A 21,648-nucleotide genomic window follows, 5' to 3' on the forward strand; every position below is an offset into this window, starting at 1 on the left:
ACAGATTATTCTTTTTTGTATAAAGATCGACACGCACACCACACTGAGACCTTGATTATTTTGAAATACAATATTGAAATACGTGAGACAAAATTTTATCTTCACCAACATCACACCATCCATCGAACCAGCGACAGCATAGCGCCACCACTCTCGATCTTATTGCTTGTTCGAAGTACAAGACGCAACAGCATTGCAGATATCAACTTGAAATTTGCAGGTGTTAAACGGTACTGAGAGGGTAATATTTTAGAGTGTAGGATATTGTAGAGGTGAGTTTCCCCCCATTTTTTTATATTCGAAAATATGTTATCAAACCTAACAACTTTTATGTAAGGCTTTTTTTGTTTTTTATTCTGCACAGTTAAGGAGTTATAGGTAGGTGTCGAAAGATATCAAAAGAAATGTATTCTGCTTTGAAAATTATTTTATTAGATGTTGAAAGAGTTGTCCATTCGCTTCCAAACGTACATTTATTCTTGTGATAATATCTTTGCGAACATTTGATAATATTGTTAGACTTATGGATTTATATGCGGTGTGAATTCTTCTTTTCATATCCCCTTTCGTAGTATCTAGGTGCCGTTGCCACCATATTTTCCTCTATGTAGACCCATAAAAAAATAATCAAAGTTTATTCATTCGTATCAAAAGTTAAGAAGTCCAACGATACAATTTAATCTTAATTTTATATCTTTCGATACCTGCACGAAGTTCCCCTTGCATAAGGTATTTTCCGCTATAACTCCTTAATTATGCAGAATAAAAAAAATGTCTCGTAGAGCACTCATTTTTAAAAAGTAACCAATACGTGTACTTTTCATGCGACTCGACGATGTACGCGCGGCGAGGCAGGTATGAAGAGTCATGACACTCTTGCCTCGTCACCGATTGGACGGACGAGTGTGCGAACATAGGTATATAAGAGCGGCTTTTTTTTGGCAAAAAGTCAGTCTTTACTCGACTAACTTTGACAGACAGATCACAACTACCCTGACCCACGCACACCCAGCAAATCCTAAGACACTACCTCTGACTACGAGAAATTTGGGCAGAAGGATTCTAGTCATCCTGAACCCAGCGCATCAAACGTTAAGGTCTCCTCTTTACCGACAACATCCTACACCCGATTTCGACAAAACTTGGCAGAAGGATCTCAGCTATCCCGAACCAAGTGCATCGAGTCAAGCTTCCTCGTTCTACCCTGTTCTTAAAAACCTTTGCTCATGAGAACTCACCGTCCTGGTTGAATAAAAGTACACGTTACAGTCTTAGATAAAAGTTATTAGGTTTCATAACATATTTCCGAATATAGAAAAATTAATATGACATCCCATGTTTAAAAAATGGGGGTGGCACCCTTTCTACTGGTGCCGGATTTACGTATAAGCTAAAAAAGCTACAGCTTAGGGCCTCACAATCTGTCGGGGCCTCAAATAAAAAAAGAAAAAAATATAAAAATTGATAAAATAACATCTCGTAGAAAAATCACTCAAATGAAGTCAGACATATCACTATGATAAATAATTTTGAATATACAAAATATAACATTAAAATAATTTTGGCGCATTGTAAATGTGATTGAGATATTTTGTCTTCTTTTTTTTTTCAAAAGCATTTATTTGAGAGTTTTTAAAATGTCGGCTAACTTCAAAGGGTATCTATCCAATAAGATTAATTTTTTATATACTACCAATTATGTTGTTATATTAATTTAATTTTTACCTTTTATTTTCCTATTTTAATTTAAAACTTTCTGTTCTATGAGCCTTATTTGTCGTTTTTAAAACCCTTTAATTATATAATTATTTCTGTGATTTTGTAAACACATCCTTTATTATTTTTTTAATAAAAATTAAAAGACAATATATTGTCATATATTAAAAAGGCGTATATATTTTGAATTTTTCCGAGACCAGCTGATGTAGGCTCTGCTTTCTACCCTTAAGAAACTCACCCCTACAATATCCTACACTCTAAAATATTTGCCTCTCAATGCGATTTAACACCTGAAAATTTCAAGTTGATATCTGCAATCACTTCGGAGAAATCAGTTTGTAACACTTTATCTGATCTACCCTGTGCAACTTGTCTACGGCGCCGAAATGAATTTTTTATTTTAATACATCACATCGCAATATGCGTAAATAATATGTCAACAGTTAGAAATAAAACTATTTAAACATGCTATATGATGCATTAAATGAAAATTTTACAAATATTACCGTTTATTTAAATTAAATGCTTTTACTAATTTTGGCATCGTCGGTATTCAACGTGTTAAAATATGTCCATGTATTCTAGATATGTACTTGTGGGTGTATACTCATTATAATTCGAACTTATTGTTTCTCGCGTCGCGTTCTCCTTTGATTATTCAAAATGTTCGCGCTCACGACTGTTACCCGCCAAATTAATCTTAGGTAACCAATTCGAAAATTTGTCTTGCTCGGAACGTTAGCAAACCTGCGTCACGAAAACGATTGACGACTTGTTTTAAACTCGAGCATTCGATCGCGACTCCTACTTGTATCTCGTTGAATGGCTGGAGAATGTGTTGTTCACACGAGAGAATCCTTGCGAATGTGTTTCCCGATCCCCGAATTTTTCTGGAGTCCTCCGTGACTCCCCCGCCAAGTGCAAGAAGGCACGCTGATTGGTTTTTCACGTACGCACAAATTAACAAACAACGTGTCCCTTGAGTGTCACCCACCCTTCCATTGCGCCCTTAGCGCGCTTTTCCTTGGAAGGAGTGGGGCCCTACCTGCGGGTGAGTGGAATCTTCGCTGTTCTTCGGTGACGCGTCGGAAATTCCCACCAGGTCAACCCTCGGCCGAGAGTGCCGTTATACGCACGTGTAGATTGACCCTTCAGGAACCCTGGTTTATGACACATCTTCGGCTATTGAGGACGTGGAAAGTAGAAATTCTAAAGGCATTGTTCTGTAAGAAATTACTTATTTTTTTCGCGGAGCTACGAAGCGTCTTTGTTCTCAAAAATAACCTTCTCGTGCGAGCGTGCCATAAACCCGGTCAACGAAGACCCCAGCGTTCCGTACCTGCCCGACGGAACATTGTTAGTTTCGGAATATGAATGCAAGTATTCAAGAGTCCAGATTGAATTTTTCTTTTAATTATTTAAATGTAAAAGTCTTCTGCTCTGGTTAAGGTTATAGAGTAAAGGTTAAACAAAGTTAAAAAGTAATCCACATTTGCATTTATACATAGTTAACAAATAGCTTCTTATTTTTATATAAATAAAAAACTATTCACATTTTCATATAACAAATACGTTCTTTTAAATTACATGTAATTTATTATTCAAAAGCTCACTGAAATTCTTCAGAAGATCAAATATCGTATTTTTGTCAACTCTGTGAGTGTTCGATACATACGGAATTGTTCATTAACAAGTGCCTAAAACCTGAATATTTGAAGTCTTATTACTTACAAGTACAGCGAAATAGGATATATATTTATTAGACAAAAAATGTTTCTTTCGCCATTTCCTACTTTTACTTTCTCAATATATTATCATTTATACTCGTATTAGCCTTTTTTTCATAGTAGTTTTGATCACCCTGTATAAAATGTTCATGATTTTCAACTTTATTCATTCTATACGAAAGAATTATATGTATGTAAAATTGATACATTTTTCATCATCGATAAATAATTGTATCTTTAACACGATCTTCTCGTTAACTAAACGAGAATATTTTAACTTTTGGAATGAAGTTAAATCGTTGCTTCCGTTTAGTAAAAATATAATAACAAACATATTTGCCTAAGTAACACGTATAGAACTAAACATATTCTTTCTATCCTTTATTCATCCATTATTTCATTTTCAACAAGTCTCATTTTTAATACTACTCGAAATTTTCAGACTCAAATAATGCGATCAAAAGTATTGGATTCTTCCAATTTAATGATATAAAAAAGAATACAAACTTCAAATCTCGTTTTTTCTGTCTAGCTGAAAAAATGTTTCTATCTTTAGTAATATAGGAAATACTTAAAAATAAATGACACTACGTTTCCTAATTAATTAGTATACCAATGTAACAACATCTAGTTTCTTCTAGAGAAAAAACTGCTCCAAATTACATGAAACAGAAATAATAAACACTAGGAGATGTAAGATAAACCTGTTAAAAAAATACTTCGCATATACATACACACAAGTACATTGAAAAACTATCGAATTTAATTAACGAAGAGATTATATTCTAAAATATTTTTAAATATTTTCAGGTACAATCGTGGTGAATGACAAGATTCTTAATCATGCTAATTACACACTATCTGAGTGGTTATTAACAAATCGACCAGCTCAATTTGGTCTCGTAGAGGGCTATGCAAATCCAACTGGAGTCATCCTTGTCATCATTCTTGTTATAATGACGATATGCTCGATGCCATTTGTTCGTCGTCGTGGATGCTTCGAGGTTATTAGCAACTTTTTATTCAACTTTCTTTTATTAAAACAATCCACAGTAGGACCCCCATATCCGCGGGAGATTGGTTCCAAGACCTTCCACGGATAATAGCGAACCCTATTACGTATGTACAGTGTGTAAAAAAAGTCATGGTCATGTGTAAGAGTAAAGAATTACAAGGGCTTAAAACAACGGATATTAAGATGACGTTGGTTCGCTGGTCGATGGTTGGGTACAATAATGTGTGGGTCGCTTTATCTTTTTTTGTCAGACTATTACGTCTGTGGTGAGGCAGGAAGGATCGCAGAGTTTCCTGGAGTTTCGTCGCTCCTTACACTCTAAAATAAATAAAAGTGGTTTAGTAACATGAATAATGAGAAATAGCTGGGGCAGTGTAATAATTAGGTTGACAGGAAAATTTGCAAAACACCTGTGCAGGAACAATGGTGCTTAGGCACCAGCAGGAGTATGCCAAGCCATAAGTGCATGCGTGAACGTGAAACTGGATTTGCAACTGAGAATAGTTGGTCGATCTGAAAGCTGAATGTGCTATTAATAACATGAACTATTGATGTAGTGGGAATTTGATTTTGGGTGTGTATGGAAGAAGATCTTGTCTGAAAAGCATAAGAGGATTAGTGTGGGAGTAAAGGCAGTAATTTTTAATTAAGGAGTCTATGATAGTCTTTAACATAAGGATTTTGGTTTTGATGTGAATATCGAATGTGGGATGATCGGGTGGTAAATTTAAGATGATCTTTAAAGCTTTGTTCTGGATGCGCTGCAAGCTTGTGATGTGAGAATGGGCTGCGACATGCCATACCTGGGCAGCGTAGGTTATGACTGGGCGAATGCAAACATTGTATATAATTAATTTCAGTTCAGTAGGAAGTTTGGATTTTGAATTTAATAGTATGGTGGCTGCTCTAATGGCAGATAAAGCTTTATTCCTACGGTTCAGAACCGCAGGACCCCATCTTAAACCGGAGTCAAACGTTATTCCAAGATAGCGACAATAATGTGTGGGCCGCTGCCCTTTTTCCCGTTTTTATACGCTTCTTCGGCCGTTAGGGCCCAGCAAGCCGTGGGGTGGGGGTGCAGCCTGCGCTGCTCCTTGTCTAGGGCCCCCTGCGGCTCGGGTCCCGCGGTCGTTGCCTAGGCGCGTCGCACAACGTCTTACACATGGCTTTAGGGGATAAACCTACACCTCCAGATCGATGGACATGGATGGTTTGTAACAATGAAAATTAATGTTAAATGTTTTTTCTTCGTTAACGTATTCTACTCGACAAGAAGAGAAAAAGTTTGAAAGGAGCCATATGCCGCAAACAAATAGTTCTCGAGATAATCTTTTGCCTCGATTTGATTGTGTAGAGTTGTACGTATAGACTAGGCCTTACGACCGCATAGGATCTAGCCGCGTAATAGACGCTCGGTGTAATGGCGTGCGTGCCCCTAACAAACGACGATTAAAGGACACAAATAATGCACCGATTCGAATGCAGGGTCGAACCAAGTGAAGTCGTTTTTGTAAAGGCACGCACACCATTATATCGAGCGTCTATTACGCGGCTAGATCCTGTGCAGTCGTACGTCCTGGTCCAGGGATGGGGAACCTTTTTTTGTGTATAAAAGGCCATATTCATTTTCTAAAATAGTGGAAAGGCCGCATCGATCTTTCGAACCACTACTTACGAAGTAAAACATACGAATGTTAGCACAACTTAAGTAAATTTAACACAGAATAGGGTACTAACCAAGAATGTATTAAAGTATAGTGATAAGCGACTGGTAAATGCTTCGGTGTCCGTCTCGCTCGACGGCTATTTCCAAAGTGTCCTTGGAGCCCTCGTTGGAGAAACGACTTTCCGGGGAAAGGGCTTAGTTTATGGCACCCTCAGGTACCCGCGCGCTTTCTCTTCTTGGGTGACAAAGTCCAGGCCACCACTTCGCCGCCGAAATCTCGCATTTCTTACACTAATTTACAATATTTTCATAATAATGCATCCATATATATTTTATATCAACACAAAATTTAAAAAATATAATTATAAAGATAATAAATAGCTTTCCAAATTGTTATTGAAATGAAAATTTATTGCAATTATTTTACATTCACTCTGTGTATTATTCATGAATAAATAGAAAAAGAACTGTATTATTTAAAGAAAATGATTTAATATGAGTTAACTAATGAGATTTTTGGGTTTGTTTTTTGTTAGATAATAACTGAGTATTAGGCACCAGTTTAGTTGTACGCAGCTTGAATTGGTCTTCTAAATGAATATCAGATATCTGAGTCCTTAAATGAGTTTTAATTTGTGTAAGGTATGAAAAAGTTGATTCGCAACAGTAAGTAGTTACAAAGCAAGACAACAGAGACGAGCGTGTTGACGTAAACGTGGGTATTCAACTGCATTTTTCCATATTTCAATGGGATCTTTTTTTTGTACCAAAAAAATTCTTTATGATATTATCTTCTCCCAATTCAATTAATTCCATCTTCAGTTCCATGGGTGCCGTAGAGATATTAATTAAATGTAGCTCGTACGCCAATTTCATTGCTAAAGTATGTTCTTCGAAATCAGAAAATCTGTCATGGTATTTCTCAATTAGCATGTCCAATACAGCTATATAGTCATTGAAAGTTTCACATACAACATATTTCTGCTTGTTAATGCCCGTGGTTGTGGCGATGAACTTTCGAGCCTTGTAGATATTTGCACGATGTTGTGCCGTCTAGATACTGGTTCGAAAGACCACCCAAATGATTGGGACTTGTAAAAACTGATCTATGGTATCGCGTGATGTGAGCTAGTTGCTCCTTGGGTCTCCTTGTTCGTGGTGGTTGAACGACTACTCGACGACTCAACTCTCCGACGTCGCGTCTCGAACGTCCGTGAGAGGGATTTTTGTTGGGACACGCTGATTGGTTAATGGTTAACGATTGCATTTGCCAATCAACGTGTCTAATATCGTCTTTACCGCCCTTCCAGTGCACCCTTAGCGCGCTGTCACCTTGGAAGGGTGGGAGACGGTCGCGAAGGGTGGGTCCCAAAAATCTGGAATTTCCTCCGGGTGACTAATCGGCAAGCGGACCGTTACATACAGATGTGCCGTTCGGAAATTCGTGATTTATAGTATGTTCGTAGGCTATTGAGCGCGAGGGACACAAATTACTAACAATCTAGCAAAGCAATTCTAGTGGCCCTCGCAGGATGTAATTAGACCCGTGCAAGCAATAAACGAAATCCTGAACTCAAAGATAACCGTTCCCGGTCGATCGTGCCATAAACCGTTTCTACAGAAAACCTAACACTGCTCATTTAACATACTTTTTAAATGAGGGAAACGTTCCCCAGATGTTTCTGATTTAGAGAAAAGAGTTTTGAAAAATATTAATTTTTTTCGAAATACCTGAAGTTTTTTCAACATGTCATATATGTACATATATGTCTGGTTTTACCTTGCAAAGAAATATTTAGTTCATTTTGCTTTGCCATAATATCACACAAAAACGCAGCATTTCTACAAAATTCGTCATCGAATAAATCACATTCTTGTTGTTGTTCCTCGTAAAATTTTAAAATTTGTTCTCGCAAAGTCTAAACTTTTACTAAAATTGGTCCTTTTGATAACCAGCGCACTTTATAATAATATGGTAAGTCAACATTATATGCCTCATCATCTAATATAAGCATGCTTCGATATTGGCGATGTCTTAATGCATTTACTCGAAGAAACTTAACAATTGCAATAACTTTGTTCAAAGTATTGCTCAATGTGGAGGATTTAGCACAAAGATTTTGTTGGTGTGAAATACAGTGGAACGAAATTAACTTTTCTAAATTAGGACTTTCTTTTTTTAATAATGAAACGAATCCTTCTCGCTTTCCTCTCGTAGAAGGTGCGCCGCCTGTGCATACACTCACCAGGTTACCAAGGTTTAGTTCCCTTTCACGACACATTTCCTTAAAGTTGTTAAAAATATCAATTCCACGAGTCCTTCCAGTGAGCATACCCAATGTCAGTAGTTCCTCGTAACAACGAAAATCTTCAGTTATAGCACGAATAAAATATAATATTTGAGCAGTCAGTTTTATCAGTGGTTTCATCTAAAGCTATTGACAAATATACATCTTTATTTTGAATTATTGCGTCAAGTTATTCTCCTAGATTCTGAGATAATTCATGTTATCTATCAGTTATAGTTCTACTTGAAAGAGGTAATTGTTTGTATTTGTCTATTTTTTCCCGATCTAAACATCCCACTGCTTCAACAATATGTTCTTTTATGCCTCTTTTTCCAAGTACATGCGCTATTTTGTATGTAACATCGGTTGCAGCAGTTCCGTGCTTAACAAAAGCACCAAAAGCCTTTTCCTGGTGCTGTTTTTTTTTTCTTCATTTTTTGAAGTGCAGATTTACAGGCTTCTCCTACTAATTTCACATATTTATGGTCCTTGTGAGATAGATAATGTTGATTTGCATTGTATTTTTTTAACGTTGTTAATACTGTATTACATAACAAACAACTCTTTTTGTCGTTAACAGAAATAAGAAAATATCGCAACTCCCAATCTTCATTAAATATTCTGTTTTCTTCATTTAACTTCCTTTCGTTGTAATTGTAAATGTACAATTAATTTACTAACAAACCAGTAGACTAGTAAAACAGGTCGTAAGGTAAAATAGGTTATGTTGCACGTGACTGCAGACGGTATGGGTGACAGTAATAGCGTAAGGCTAGCGAAACGCTTGTACCAATCGCTATCACCCAAATATTAAATTAAAAAACTTAACGAATCGTTAAATTATGATCGATATTATTTTCTATGATCTTTATATTATCCAAAAAATTACCTATATTTTATTATATAGCTTAAGTATTGCAATTACAGTAAATTCTCTACAAGTGTCAGTCAGTTTGGATTCTACAAGTGTCAGTATAGATGGTCCTACGCCTAGGTCTGCGTCATTGCTGCGCCTATGTTATCTCGCTCGCTGTCAGTCAAGCGTGTAACGCTAACCACTCGGTTTCTTTTACGAGATTTCACGGCTCGATAATTCATAATAGAAAAATATAATTTCTTTAATTTTCCACTTTTCCATCTGAAATTTTTTTTAACATATTGGTCAGATTTTTATGATGAAAATGATATCAAACGCGATATAATTTGAACAACATTTACTTATTAACACGTTCACTGTCTGGCGTGACAATAAGGAAATGTTGTTCAAATTGTGTCGTGTTTGATGTCATTTTCATCAGAAAAATCTCATCAATATGTTAAGAAAAATTTCGGGATAAAAAAACGTAAAATTAAAAAAGTTGGTATTTAAATCGCTTGGTTGCTTCGACTCACGTTTCATCCTTATCTTTTATTCACTGTCCTTGTCTACGTTCGGCAAACTACAAAGGCGGGCGCGAGGCTCGAAAACGTAGTCCCTGACTCTACAAGTGTCAGGTTTAGGTTCCTTGCGGACTGACACTTGTGGAGAATTTACGGTATTGTTGGATTTTTGAGGAAGAACGTGTAATATACGTGTTCGTATTTTGAGGAGTGGGGATTAGGATTTGTAAGGGTTTGGTATACCAAGAGCAGAGTCCGAGGGCCTGCATAGCCTTTTCTTCAATACCTTGTTTTCGCTTTCACTAGCAAGGAAGTTGTTGCTTTTACTCTTCCAATCAACTACAAATTTTCGATGGTCTTATAAAAATCAGTGGAAAAAAGAAACGAAGTGCTGCTTTTTCTATCGTATGAATTACAGTTTTAATTGCAAGCAAAATTATTTTTGTGTATAACTTCATAAAGTTTATTCGTTATTTTAAGTAAAATAATTTAGGATGACAGTAATTGGATAGGTGTCAGTAAATGGATCTTTTACCCTGGTATAAAGATAAATAAGACCGCACAGAAAATATTAGAAGGCCGCAGGTTCCCCATCTCTGCCCTAGTCTACACGTATAACTCTACACAATCAAATCGTGGCAAAAATTTATCAACGTTTATCTCGAAAACTATTTCTTTGCGACAGATGGCTCCTTTCAAACTTTTTCTCTTCTTGTCGTGCAGAATACGTTGATGTTAAGAAATCATTTAGCATTAATTTCCATTGTTATAAATAATCTTGTGGCAAGTTCTTTTTACAAATGTTCACCGATTCAGAGGTGGTAGATTCAAAGCCACGACCGTGACTTTTTTTACACACTGTACATACTCATATGTTATATGCATGTACATATGTATGCACTTACACGCTGTACATACCTATGATCATAATTTATTTATTACATGAGATTGCACGTGAAGTTTTAGTTAATTTGATTACTAGTTTTATTATAACATAATTGTGTCAGTTTATTATACACACATATGTAGTGTTAAAATAAAAGCAATGCACTTCTAGACGCATCGCGAAAGTTCGCGAGACTTTCAGAAGCGTGTCAAATTCGTAGGATTATACAGACTTATTAGAGATAGATTACACACTTGAATGAAACCGCGGATACGGGGATTCTACTGTATAATATTTTAAAAGTTGTATATGTAAGATGTCCAAAACTTAAACGTAAAACTATACCAGTATGGTCTATACGTAGAAATAAGAAAAAGATATACAATAAACATAGATCTTTATTGAAAAAGATTTAACCAAAATATCAAAAATAAAAGCAATTCAGAGTTTGCTATTGATGTAGTATTGATGGGAGAGTAGAAAGAAGGAAACAATCGATAGTGAAATCATTCAATTGAAACAAGATAAACGTGAAACACATAAGGTGGCATTTTAAAATAGAAAATTGAACGAATTTGTTTTCTCCTTCTTTAATGTAATATGATAATAAAAGCTCCCAACATACCTTTACAAAAAATCACAATCACTTCTAGTTTTCGTATTTTTGTTAAAAATTTTCATGGCATTTCTTCTTACTTCTTCTCATGGAACATACCAACACACTTTGGAACTTTTTACATATTAAAAAAGAACAGCTTTTTGACATAACTTACACATGTATACTATTTGTTACGCGCTTAATCTACCTGACAACTTTTTAACCTATGTCAATACTCAAAAAATAAATGTGAAATATCTAAAACTCGAACCTTGGACAATTTACGTTCATATCATGTGTAGTAATAATGTGTGCGCTTGATACGTGAAAACGTACTTAATTACAGGTAAGATACGTAAAATATTCCTGCATGAATATTTTTACATACTATTATTTAAATTTTACTTCTACTATAATGTGACTCTAACAATAAATACAGTAAATTTCCGTTAATTCTAAAATTTTGGGGACACGGAGTAAAATTTGCTATGTTATACATACAGCTAGATGTAACCTGGGTTTCCTTTTATAAATTGCACGAGCGCAGCAGTGAGCCCAGGTACCGTCATTGAAAGACTGACAATGAAACTACATAAGTGTGAGCAAAACAGCAAATATCTCGACCGCCGAAGCTTGGAACCGGTAAACAATAAGTCATCGTTATTAATTATAAAAAATTAAACGTTTACAATTGTTATTTAATTTTGATAAAAAGATCATTAATGAGCTGTCAGGATCTTCTTGATGAAAATAAGTCCTCGATCAGATTGCTTTAAGTTAATGATGAGCTATAAAATTATACATATAGTGATAGGCACGACATTCAAAAGTGAATGTATACTTTTTGTTTGGCGTCAATTTGTTGGAAAAGGTTGTCGAAAAATTACTTATAACAATAAAAATTAATATTAAATTTTTTTCAATTTCTATATATTCTTTTCGAAGAGGGAAGAAAACGTTTACAAGGAATCGTATGTTGCGAATGCATCGTTTTTACATAATAAGTCGTTAAAGCTTTCGAACGAATACGAATGCTCGCCTTATACTGCGTATGTATCACTAACGTAAAATAGTTCGATTGTGGCCGTGTTTGGACTCAATTTCATCAAGAAAACCTGACCAATTCATTAATAACCTTTTCAATGATATTAAATAACAATTATAAACATTTAATTTTTCATAGATTGTTGTGACGACTAATTGTAAGTGTTGAACGTAGGTAGCTGGTTTCACGAAGTGGTGGAGTTAAACCCCTAGGATAACTCTCTAACAATAAGTGCACCACTCGCAAGTTATTGTCAATAACTGCCCACGTATTGCGACCGTCGAAACTGACTTCGTTTCCATGTTAACTCATGACCGCCTACAAACAACCACTGTTTTATAATTGTGGTGTGGTTCTAAAGTTGTCCATCTGAGTTAAGCCTATCTCCTCCTAGAAGTTCACTTTTACCTGATCAAATCATACAGCCATAACCAGCCAAAAATTATTAAAGGCCATGGATGTCATTAGTAAAAAAAAAATGTCCATATAATGTATAAGGCAGCATAATTGTTTGGAACACCATATTCTACTCTTCATGTTAAGCACTCGGGTGCTAATTTCCGCGTACTTGGAATATTGCACTAGGTGCCGTCTGAAGACTGAATGTATTGCGTTTAGAGTCTGACTGAATCTTTAAGATTCCTAATGTAACTGATGGTCTGTGTACTAACACTCTGCGTCTTAAGCTAAAATTTGAAGAAGGGACGCGAAGGGAGGTTCTTAAAATTACTAAGTGACCAACCCTGTATCACCCCCTTCCATTGCGCCCGGATCGCGTCACGTCCTTGGAGCGGAGGTGACGAAGCTGGTCCTTGCTGGATGGAAATTTGGCCAACAAAACCCGACCAGGTCAACTCTGACTCTCCGACTCGTTCGGAAGGTCAGGTACCGAGAGGCCTCGGTAATTGCATCGGTTTCGAAGACCCTTTGGGGGTGACTTTATGATACCTTGCCTTACCGACTGAACAATAGCCTATTCTTTAATATTTGAGAAATTCTACGTGCCGCATGTTGGCTGCAGACCGGTCTGCTAATTGAGAATAACGGTTTGCTGAACTAGAAATCACGTATCATAAAATCGTCCCCCTGCTGTACTATTCACAGCGGTTCTTTGCTCTGTACTATTTAAATACCATAAATAGAGATGCAATACCATAAGGCTATATGTATATATTTTTCATTCTTTCTCAGTTTCCGTAAAACTCTAATTAACATATAAAATATTCGAATAGTGTTTCTCATAATAATATTTGCTTTACTATTTTATTATTCTTAAAATGTTACATTCTTAACAATTTTCGTATGTACGTTTAATCTTATAGACGATAAGAATAAGTTAAATTAATAAATCCTTTTAATATTTCACAGATATTTTACTGGTCACACTTACTATACATACCCTTCTGGATACTAATGATACTACACGGACCAAATTTCTGGAAATGGTTCATAGTCCCAGGCAGCATATATCTGCTGGAAAGAATTCATCGAATTGCCTGGTCTCGTTCACAATTAGGGAAGACGTACATAAGCTCGGGTCTTTTGCTGCCATCAAAAGTGACGCACTTGGTCATTAAGAGGCCACCTCATTTCAACTATCACCCTGGCGATTACATCTTTGTGAACATTCCTATCATAGCTCGTTACGAATGGCATCCTTTCACTATCAGCAGCGCCCCGGAACAAGAAGGTTTGACTTATTAATGGTAACTAGAGATATGCGAAAACAGGAAATCACGGATACTCTATATTTGGTCGATTCAAGAAATGATCAGGATGGGTTCGGCCCGCTTAGGATCGCGAAAGTACTTCATGATATGAGAATAATTTTATATAACTCTTATGTCGATAACCACAATTGTCGTCTACTTTATCGTCCACTGTTAGTCCAATTCTGACCGGATATTAAAATCTTTTACCGGGAAGATAAAATTTAAGTGAGAAAATATGTAAAAGGGTACCTGATTATACACAAAACGGTTAAAATTAATACCAAGCTATGGAATTTTCGAACTCTAAAACATTTTCGGATACTGTGTGTTCTTTGATCACAAAAGTTAAAAAATACAGCAAAAAACGTTACATCAAAACATTAAGATAGGACATCTGTAATTATTGTATAGAAATATTACAAGTTTATGACCGTTATAAATAATTTACAAAGTCAAAGCTATTGATAGGTAATACAGAAACCGATAGAATGCTGGCACTCATCTAATATAACTGTTTAATCTACTCGCGGTGATCTTGCGATCTTTCGATCTTCGTTGATTTTGCACGTTTGTGCCGACTAATTACAAATTCGAAGGACCACTACAGTGTATCGGAAGACTAACTAATTTACTCGTGTTTGGTTTCCGGAAGATTTCAATGTTGCTTGTTGCTAGCCGAATGGATTCTGATTTCGAGGTCTCAGGAAAAGTTCGAAGATACCTCGATCAGGATACATTCGGCGGGGGTGAGACACGCGGATTGGCTATTACAATTTCGACTTCGACAAGGGAGGTGATTGACTATACACGATTGGCAAACTATTAAACAAAGAACGAACTAAAGGGACGCCCCTAAGTCAACGGTCACTCTCAAGTGTCGTCCGCACCCTTGAGTGACGCGCGCGGAAACTCGCGTGCCTCGAAGCAATAAACGCAGCAGGTAATAAGTCTGGGCAGCGCTTCGTCGCTAACAGAAACATACCAAAGTGGAGACCAAAAACCCGACAAGTTAAAATATAACAAACAGATGTGGGCGAGAGCCACGAGAAGAAAAGCATCGAACTTCTAAATAAACGTTAAAGTGCTCGATGGCCTCCCAAATCTACAACTGCTGCGACGGACCGAATAATTTCCAGACCCGTGCCTGGAAAACGCCGTAAATCTAATAGGACGACTAAACAATAACATAAAAAAAGTTTTCTACTAATATTTCTTTCATTCTTCCAACCAAATTTACAATTATACTTATTTTTTTATACCTATCAACTTTAACAAAGGATCATACATATAACCGTAATCCTACAGACATAGTTTTATTTACAGCGCCAGCAGTATTCTTAAGCATTTACAGTACAATATGTAAACACAACTTAAGTAAATTTAACACAGGATAGGGTATTAACCAAAAATGTATTAAAGTGATAAGCGACTGCTAAGTGCTTTAGTGTCCGTCTCGCTCGACGGCTATTTCCAGAGTGTCCTCTCCGCGTCGTATCCCGCGTTGCTCCGAAAAACCGCTGGAGCCCCCTCGTTCGACTTTCCGGGGAAAGGGCTTAGTTTATGGCACCCTCAGGTACCCGCGCGCTTTCTCTTCCTGGGCGACAAAGTCCAGGCCACCACTTCGCCGCCGAAATCTCGCATTTCTTACAAATAAAGCAAATAAATTTTAATTGTTATCAATTTTTTATATCATATTTTGTCACTCGTACAAGCAAGTCAATCATATGCAATGAATGATGCAGTACATCTGATACACAAATGATGAGGATGTTAGCACTGCAGAACACTCTTTACATACCCTCTGCTGCTGTATTAAGGAAATAACTGTTAAAAACTTCAATACCAGTAAACGTTTCAAATATCTCGTTTTTGTTTTTCATAGATTATATTTGGCTTCACATACGAGCAGTAGGTGAATGGACAAATAGCCTTTACTCGTATTTTGAGAAGGAACAAATGAAACTTCAAAGAAATAATATGTTTCCAATCGAGAGTTCCAGTAACGCGAATATTTCTGCGAATATGTAAGTTTTGTACAACGTAATAATTGTTTTCTTTTAATCGGCACATACAAGGTGATGAAGCTATAGCATTTTTTTAATTATTGACACATTTTTCTTTTTCACATAGACTTCCTAACAAAAAGTATAATTTAAGTCTGAGTGAAAAAGTACTTCCAGCCACTTCTACAGAAAGAAATTATAGTGGTTTCGACAACCCTGTGTTCACTGCTGATAGCAATGAAATGATTCAGTCACCACAATCTGCAATTGGTAATTATTTCATTCGAATTACTCGATACTTTAGATTATTATACGAATTTGTTAAATTATATATTTCTTAAATTAATAAAAAAATCCATGCTTCGGTTTATTGCAGTAATTAATAATTTTCGTACGCGATTAAAATTTTTATCAAATATCGTGAAAAATATGACTACATATACATTATTTAAAACTATGTCTTCATCAGTGATTTCACAAAATAGTAGGAGAAGATGTTATTCCCATTTTTCACAATTCAACATTAAACTTTTTCAATAATGAGTTGTATATGCTTCTTTACTATGATATTACAAAACAATATTTATCTTAAAATATTTTTTATTGAAAAGTGAAACTGCAGTCTCCAAAAGACTCACTACGTATATATGCTATTATATAATTAGACAATAATGTTAAAAATTCTCTAATTTACAATATTATTTATTTATTACGCACATGTGGATACAGCAAACATAAATAGAATATCGAACGAACAGAGGTTTCGCCGTTTACTACTTGGCAAGATGCCATTAGAAAAATCTGTCTCAGTACCGGATATGCAAACAAGAAGGCAAAAGAAAGAAAGAATGACAGCGTAAGTGATCGACATCCTAAAATTGCAAGTATTATATTTATCCTGTCTAAATGTTAAAATACTTAAAAACACTTATAACGAAAATATGTTCTTTTAAGTATTTTATCGACTAAACTAAAATGTTTTAAAATAACACACACATCTACTTTTCATACTTTGGCACAATACCTAGCTAGCTAATAATACAGTCAACCCTCCTATAACGCGATTAATTCGTACCGCGTTATATGGAAACCGCGCTATAAGAAACTCAGATTTAACGTGCAAACTAGATTAATTCGTGCCGCGTTATATGGAAACCGCGCTATAAGAGACTGAATCAGATTGATTCGTACCGCGTTATATAGAAACCGCGTTGAGTGAAACTCGGAAGTAAGTAAAATCACTTGTTAATCAGTTTGATTCGTTCTGCGTTGAATGAAAATTGCATTCTCAGAGCGTCAATGGGTGCATACGGTTGTGGAAAAAATTTTACAAACACAAAAGGCAAGATAATATGTTAAGTACAATAAAATTATTTTTATTTAATCGAAGAGTTCATACAAAGAAATGATAAAAAAAATCAAACTAAAACTAAACTAAAAAACTGTTTTTCAACAAAACCAAGAAAATTATGTAAAATTGTGTAACATAATTTCATGTGTATTGAACGCTCTTAACACTCATCCTCGCTTTCAAATATGAGTGGCCTAACTCTTCGTTTTTTAATGGGCCAAATGTCTTCCTCATCTGACAAATCTTCATGTTGATTTTCAATCTTAGCTTTTTTTTCTAACTGTACTAAAACCTCTCTATACGGAGCTAAGCAGTTTCTTAACTCTCTTTTAAACTTTGCGCTGCGCACCATTGAATGATCAGTTTGAGCGAAATGAAGTTCTAATTCTTTAGCCAAATTTAGCCCTTTTTTCACATCATATAAATTGAGATTTGGCACCCATTAAAACAGAACACTGTGAACGATCTCGCATCGTTTCTTCGGCTTATAGGGGAATTCCCTGATAACTGAAATTGGAAAATGGTGACGTACCTTCACCAAAAAGAAGGGAATTCCCCGCTAATTTCAACTGTAAAAATTTAACACATAGATAAATTCATGCTATAGAGAATCTTCTTAAACCAATTAAGTTGATGGAATGTTGTTGAACGGAAACCGCGTTATAAGAGTACCGCGTTGTAGGAGGGTTGACTGTATTATAGCTACTGATATTCAAAAAACGTTTCATCTTCGTGGTTATTTCACTTTTAACAATATCATTACTTTTATTAATTCAAAATGCATAAACATAAAAATAAACAGTTCTATAAATGAATTATTGCTATCATATATTTACACTAGTCACGATTAAAGCAGATAGTATTTACTATTTGGTATCTTATATAATACTATTGTTAATGCCCGTGGTTGTGGCGATGAACTTTCGAGTCTTGTATGTAGATATTTGCACAATGTTGTGCCGTCTAGATACTGGTTCGAAGGACCACCCAAATGATTGAGACTTGTAAAAACTGATCTATGGTATCGCGTGATGTGAGCTGGTTGCTCCTTGGTTCTCCTTGTTCGTGGTGGTTGAACGACTACTCGACGACTCACTCTCCGACATCGCGTTTCGGACTTCCGTGAGAGGGATTTTTGTTGGGGCACCCTGATTGGTTAATGGTTAACGATTGCATTTGCCAATCAGCGCGTCTAATATCGTCTTTACCGCCCTTCCAGTGCGCCCTTAGCGCGCTATTACCTTGGAAGGGCGGGAGACGGTCGCGAGGGGTGGACGGAAGGTCCCAAAAATCTGGAATTTCCTCCGGGTGACTAATCGGCAAGCGGACCGTTACATACAGATATGCCGTTCGGAAATTCGTGGTTTATGGTATGTTCGTAGACTATTGAGCGCGTGGGACACAAATTACTAAAAATCTAGCAAAGCAATTCTAGTGACCCTCGGAGGAGGTAATGAGATCCGTGCAAGCAATAAACGAAAATCCTGAACTCAAAAATAACCGTTCCCGGTCGATCGTGCCATAAACCGTGCCTGTGAAGAGCGAACAGTATCACTGAATTAAAACACTTCAGGATCGTCGTTGCGTAGAAACAGAACTTTATTTGACAGAGATTTTGACGTTACGTGACGTGCGCGTGGTAGAGTGGAGAATGAATGCGGAAATGGAGAAAATAGGGCTATTTAAGGGTTCTGGGAAGATGAACTATGGGTTGTGACTATGCAGGAGAGTTGGAAGGTGAAGAGTCCAGTATGAGTAATGGTGAAAGTGGGTGACTAGTTGTGAATGCAGATAAAACTAAGGCTTAGAATGAAAATATTTGAGGGTGTAACAGGACGAATTGGCATTCTGACGAACTCAATGCGTCAAAACAGTCAAATATGTATACAGATTATTATGAATGTAGTATGCATTGCAGTCTTCAGAAGTTTCGTTCGTCATAACGTCAATTCGTCCGAATACGCATCTGTTGTATTCCGTATACTGATTGTTTATTAAGTAACGAAGTACAAGTGCCACGGAACGGAGACACGTTGACAAAATACAATAATCTTACTAACGGACTATTCTATAGTTTAACGAAGCGGCGTGCGTAACGCTCAAGGAACTACAGTAAATTCTCTACAAGTTTCAGTCAGTTTGGATTCTACAAATGTCAGTATAGATGGTCCTACGCCTAGGCTGCGTCATTACTGCGCCTATGTTATCTCGCTCGCAGTCAGTCAAGCGTGTAACGCTACACCACGCGGACTATTCTATAGTTTAACGAAGCGGCGTGCGTAACGCTCAAGGAACTACAGTTAATTCTCTACAAGTGTCAGTCAGTTTGGATTCTACAAATGTCAGTATAGATGGTCCTACGCCTATGTTATCCTCGCTCTGGCGTGACAGTGAACTTGTTAATAAGTAAATGTTGTTCAAATTATGTCGTGTTTGATGTCATTTTCATCAGAAAAATCTCATCAGTATGTTAAGAAAAATTTCGGGATAAAAAGACGTAAAATTAAAAAAGTTGGTATTTAAATCTCTTGGTTGCTTCGACTCACGTTTCATCCTTATCTTTTATTCGCTGTCCTTGTCTACGTTCGGCAAACTACAAAGGCGGGCGCGAGGCTCGAAAACGTAGTCCCTGACTCTACAAGTGTCAGGTTTAGGTTCCTTGCGGACTGACACTTGTGGAGAATTTACTGTATTCTTGGATTTTTGAGGAAGAACGTGTAATATACGTGTTTGTATTTTGAGGAGTGGGGATTAGGATTTGTAAGGGTTTGGTATACCAAGAGCAGAGTCCGAGGGTGAGACGGAGTTAGTCAGGAAAGAATGAGGTCATGAGGTCGAGGTTCGAGGATGAATAGTAAGGAAAGGATGAAGTCATTGGTTATCGAAATTTGGGGTATTTAGAAAATGAGATTAGAAAACTAATACTTAAATCTACAGCGTGATTTAGAATAGTAGATAATGTCGGTATACAACACATTCACTATACCACCGCCTTACTTGGCCAACGATCCTGTAGTGAAGGGGGCACTGTCTGAATGTGCAATGATTAGAGGTGTGCGAGAACCCGAAATGTCAGGACGCGTCGGGAAGGTTGAGTCGAGTCGGATTCTCGATAATTTCGGGGATCTCGAAAGTGTCGAGATTTTCGATAATGTCGAGTTTCCCGAAAATTCCGAGAACCCGTTTGCCGTTTCGAGACTCGCTTCAACGAATACGAACGCGGTTTCAATTTTTCGACTTTTTAGGCGTTTTCGAAAATTGCATTATAAAATTTATTTACTTACTTATTTTTACTTGTTTAATCCCGACACTATTGGGAATCCCAAAATTTTCGGGAACTCGTCTGGATCCCGGAAAAAATTTTCGTCTCGACCCGACCCGATATTTTCGGTTTCTCGCAAACCTTTAGTATAGCAATTGCCCGACTTAAGGGGGTCTTCTGATGTGACGGCCGGTGTTTTAGGCCGTATTTGCTTATTTATTACAGAAGTTCAGTATAAGTTATTAACATGAGCTTCATTCCTACGTATTTACTTGTCCTTGAAGAATGATTACAAATTTTTTTGTTGAAAAATAATGAAATATGACTGCTGTGGAACACGTCAAACACGGGCATGAACAAAAAAAGTACGTTGATGGTTGCCATGATTTGAGCCGTTCTGCTTATCTGAATTATGTCAAACACGGGCATGAACAAAAAAAGTACATTGATGGTTGCCATGATTTGAGCCGTTCTGCTTATCTGAATTAAAAAAATCCAATTGATTCTTATTTAGTAAAAATTTAGTAAAAGAAAAATATTGAAAATTAAAAAAATGGCGGCACTTTAAATATGAAGTTTCGATTTTTTCGACTTTCAGAGGCTGTAAAAATTAGAAAGAAATATATTTTGGCATAATTGTGATACTGACGATAGACATATGTACATGTGCAAAATTTGAGTTCGATTGGTACAGTAGTTTTTGAGATATCGCGGCTACCATTTCAAAAAACATGGTTTCAAGAAAAACGCATTTAAAGTTTTGAGTGCAATTTCCATAAGGATAATTTTATGTATCATTAATCTGCTAATCCAGGACCATAGAGGGGACTTTCCTCTTCTTGAAACAAATGTTGTTGAGCTGTTTTTTCTTCTTTCCGATAGGTTCTGGCTTTTTTAGTGAAGTCACTTATGCGTTGTGCCGAGCGATTGATACGAGTTTTGTTACAATTATCAATAATATGCAAAAAATGAATTGTATTAAAAATTAATTTTACT

At 36.3% G+C, this 21,648-nt stretch overlaps 1 protein-coding gene across 1 annotated transcript in view; it reads left to right on the top strand.

Moving 5' to 3' along the window:
• LOC108576119 (NADPH oxidase 5) overlaps nucleotides 1–21,648 on the top strand; it is a 76,193-nt gene that overhangs the window by 42,865 nt on the left and 11,680 nt on the right. Inside the window, exons 10-14 of the mRNA XM_017939049.1 lie at nucleotides 4,257–4,450; nucleotides 13,693–14,014; nucleotides 15,919–16,060; nucleotides 16,167–16,310; nucleotides 16,764–16,895. Coding sequence (XP_017794538.1) covers nucleotides 4,257–4,450; nucleotides 13,693–14,014; nucleotides 15,919–16,060; nucleotides 16,167–16,310; nucleotides 16,764–16,895 — 934 coding nt within the window. The remainder of the gene's footprint in view (nucleotides 1–4,256; nucleotides 4,451–13,692; nucleotides 14,015–15,918; nucleotides 16,061–16,166; nucleotides 16,311–16,763; nucleotides 16,896–21,648) is intronic.

Source organism: Habropoda laboriosa, unplaced genomic scaffold (assembly GCF_001263275.1).
Source record: "Habropoda laboriosa isolate 0110345459 unplaced genomic scaffold, ASM126327v1 scaffold380, whole genome shotgun sequence".
In the NCBI taxonomy this organism is placed as follows: domain Eukaryota; kingdom Metazoa; phylum Arthropoda; class Insecta; order Hymenoptera; family Apidae; genus Habropoda; species Habropoda laboriosa.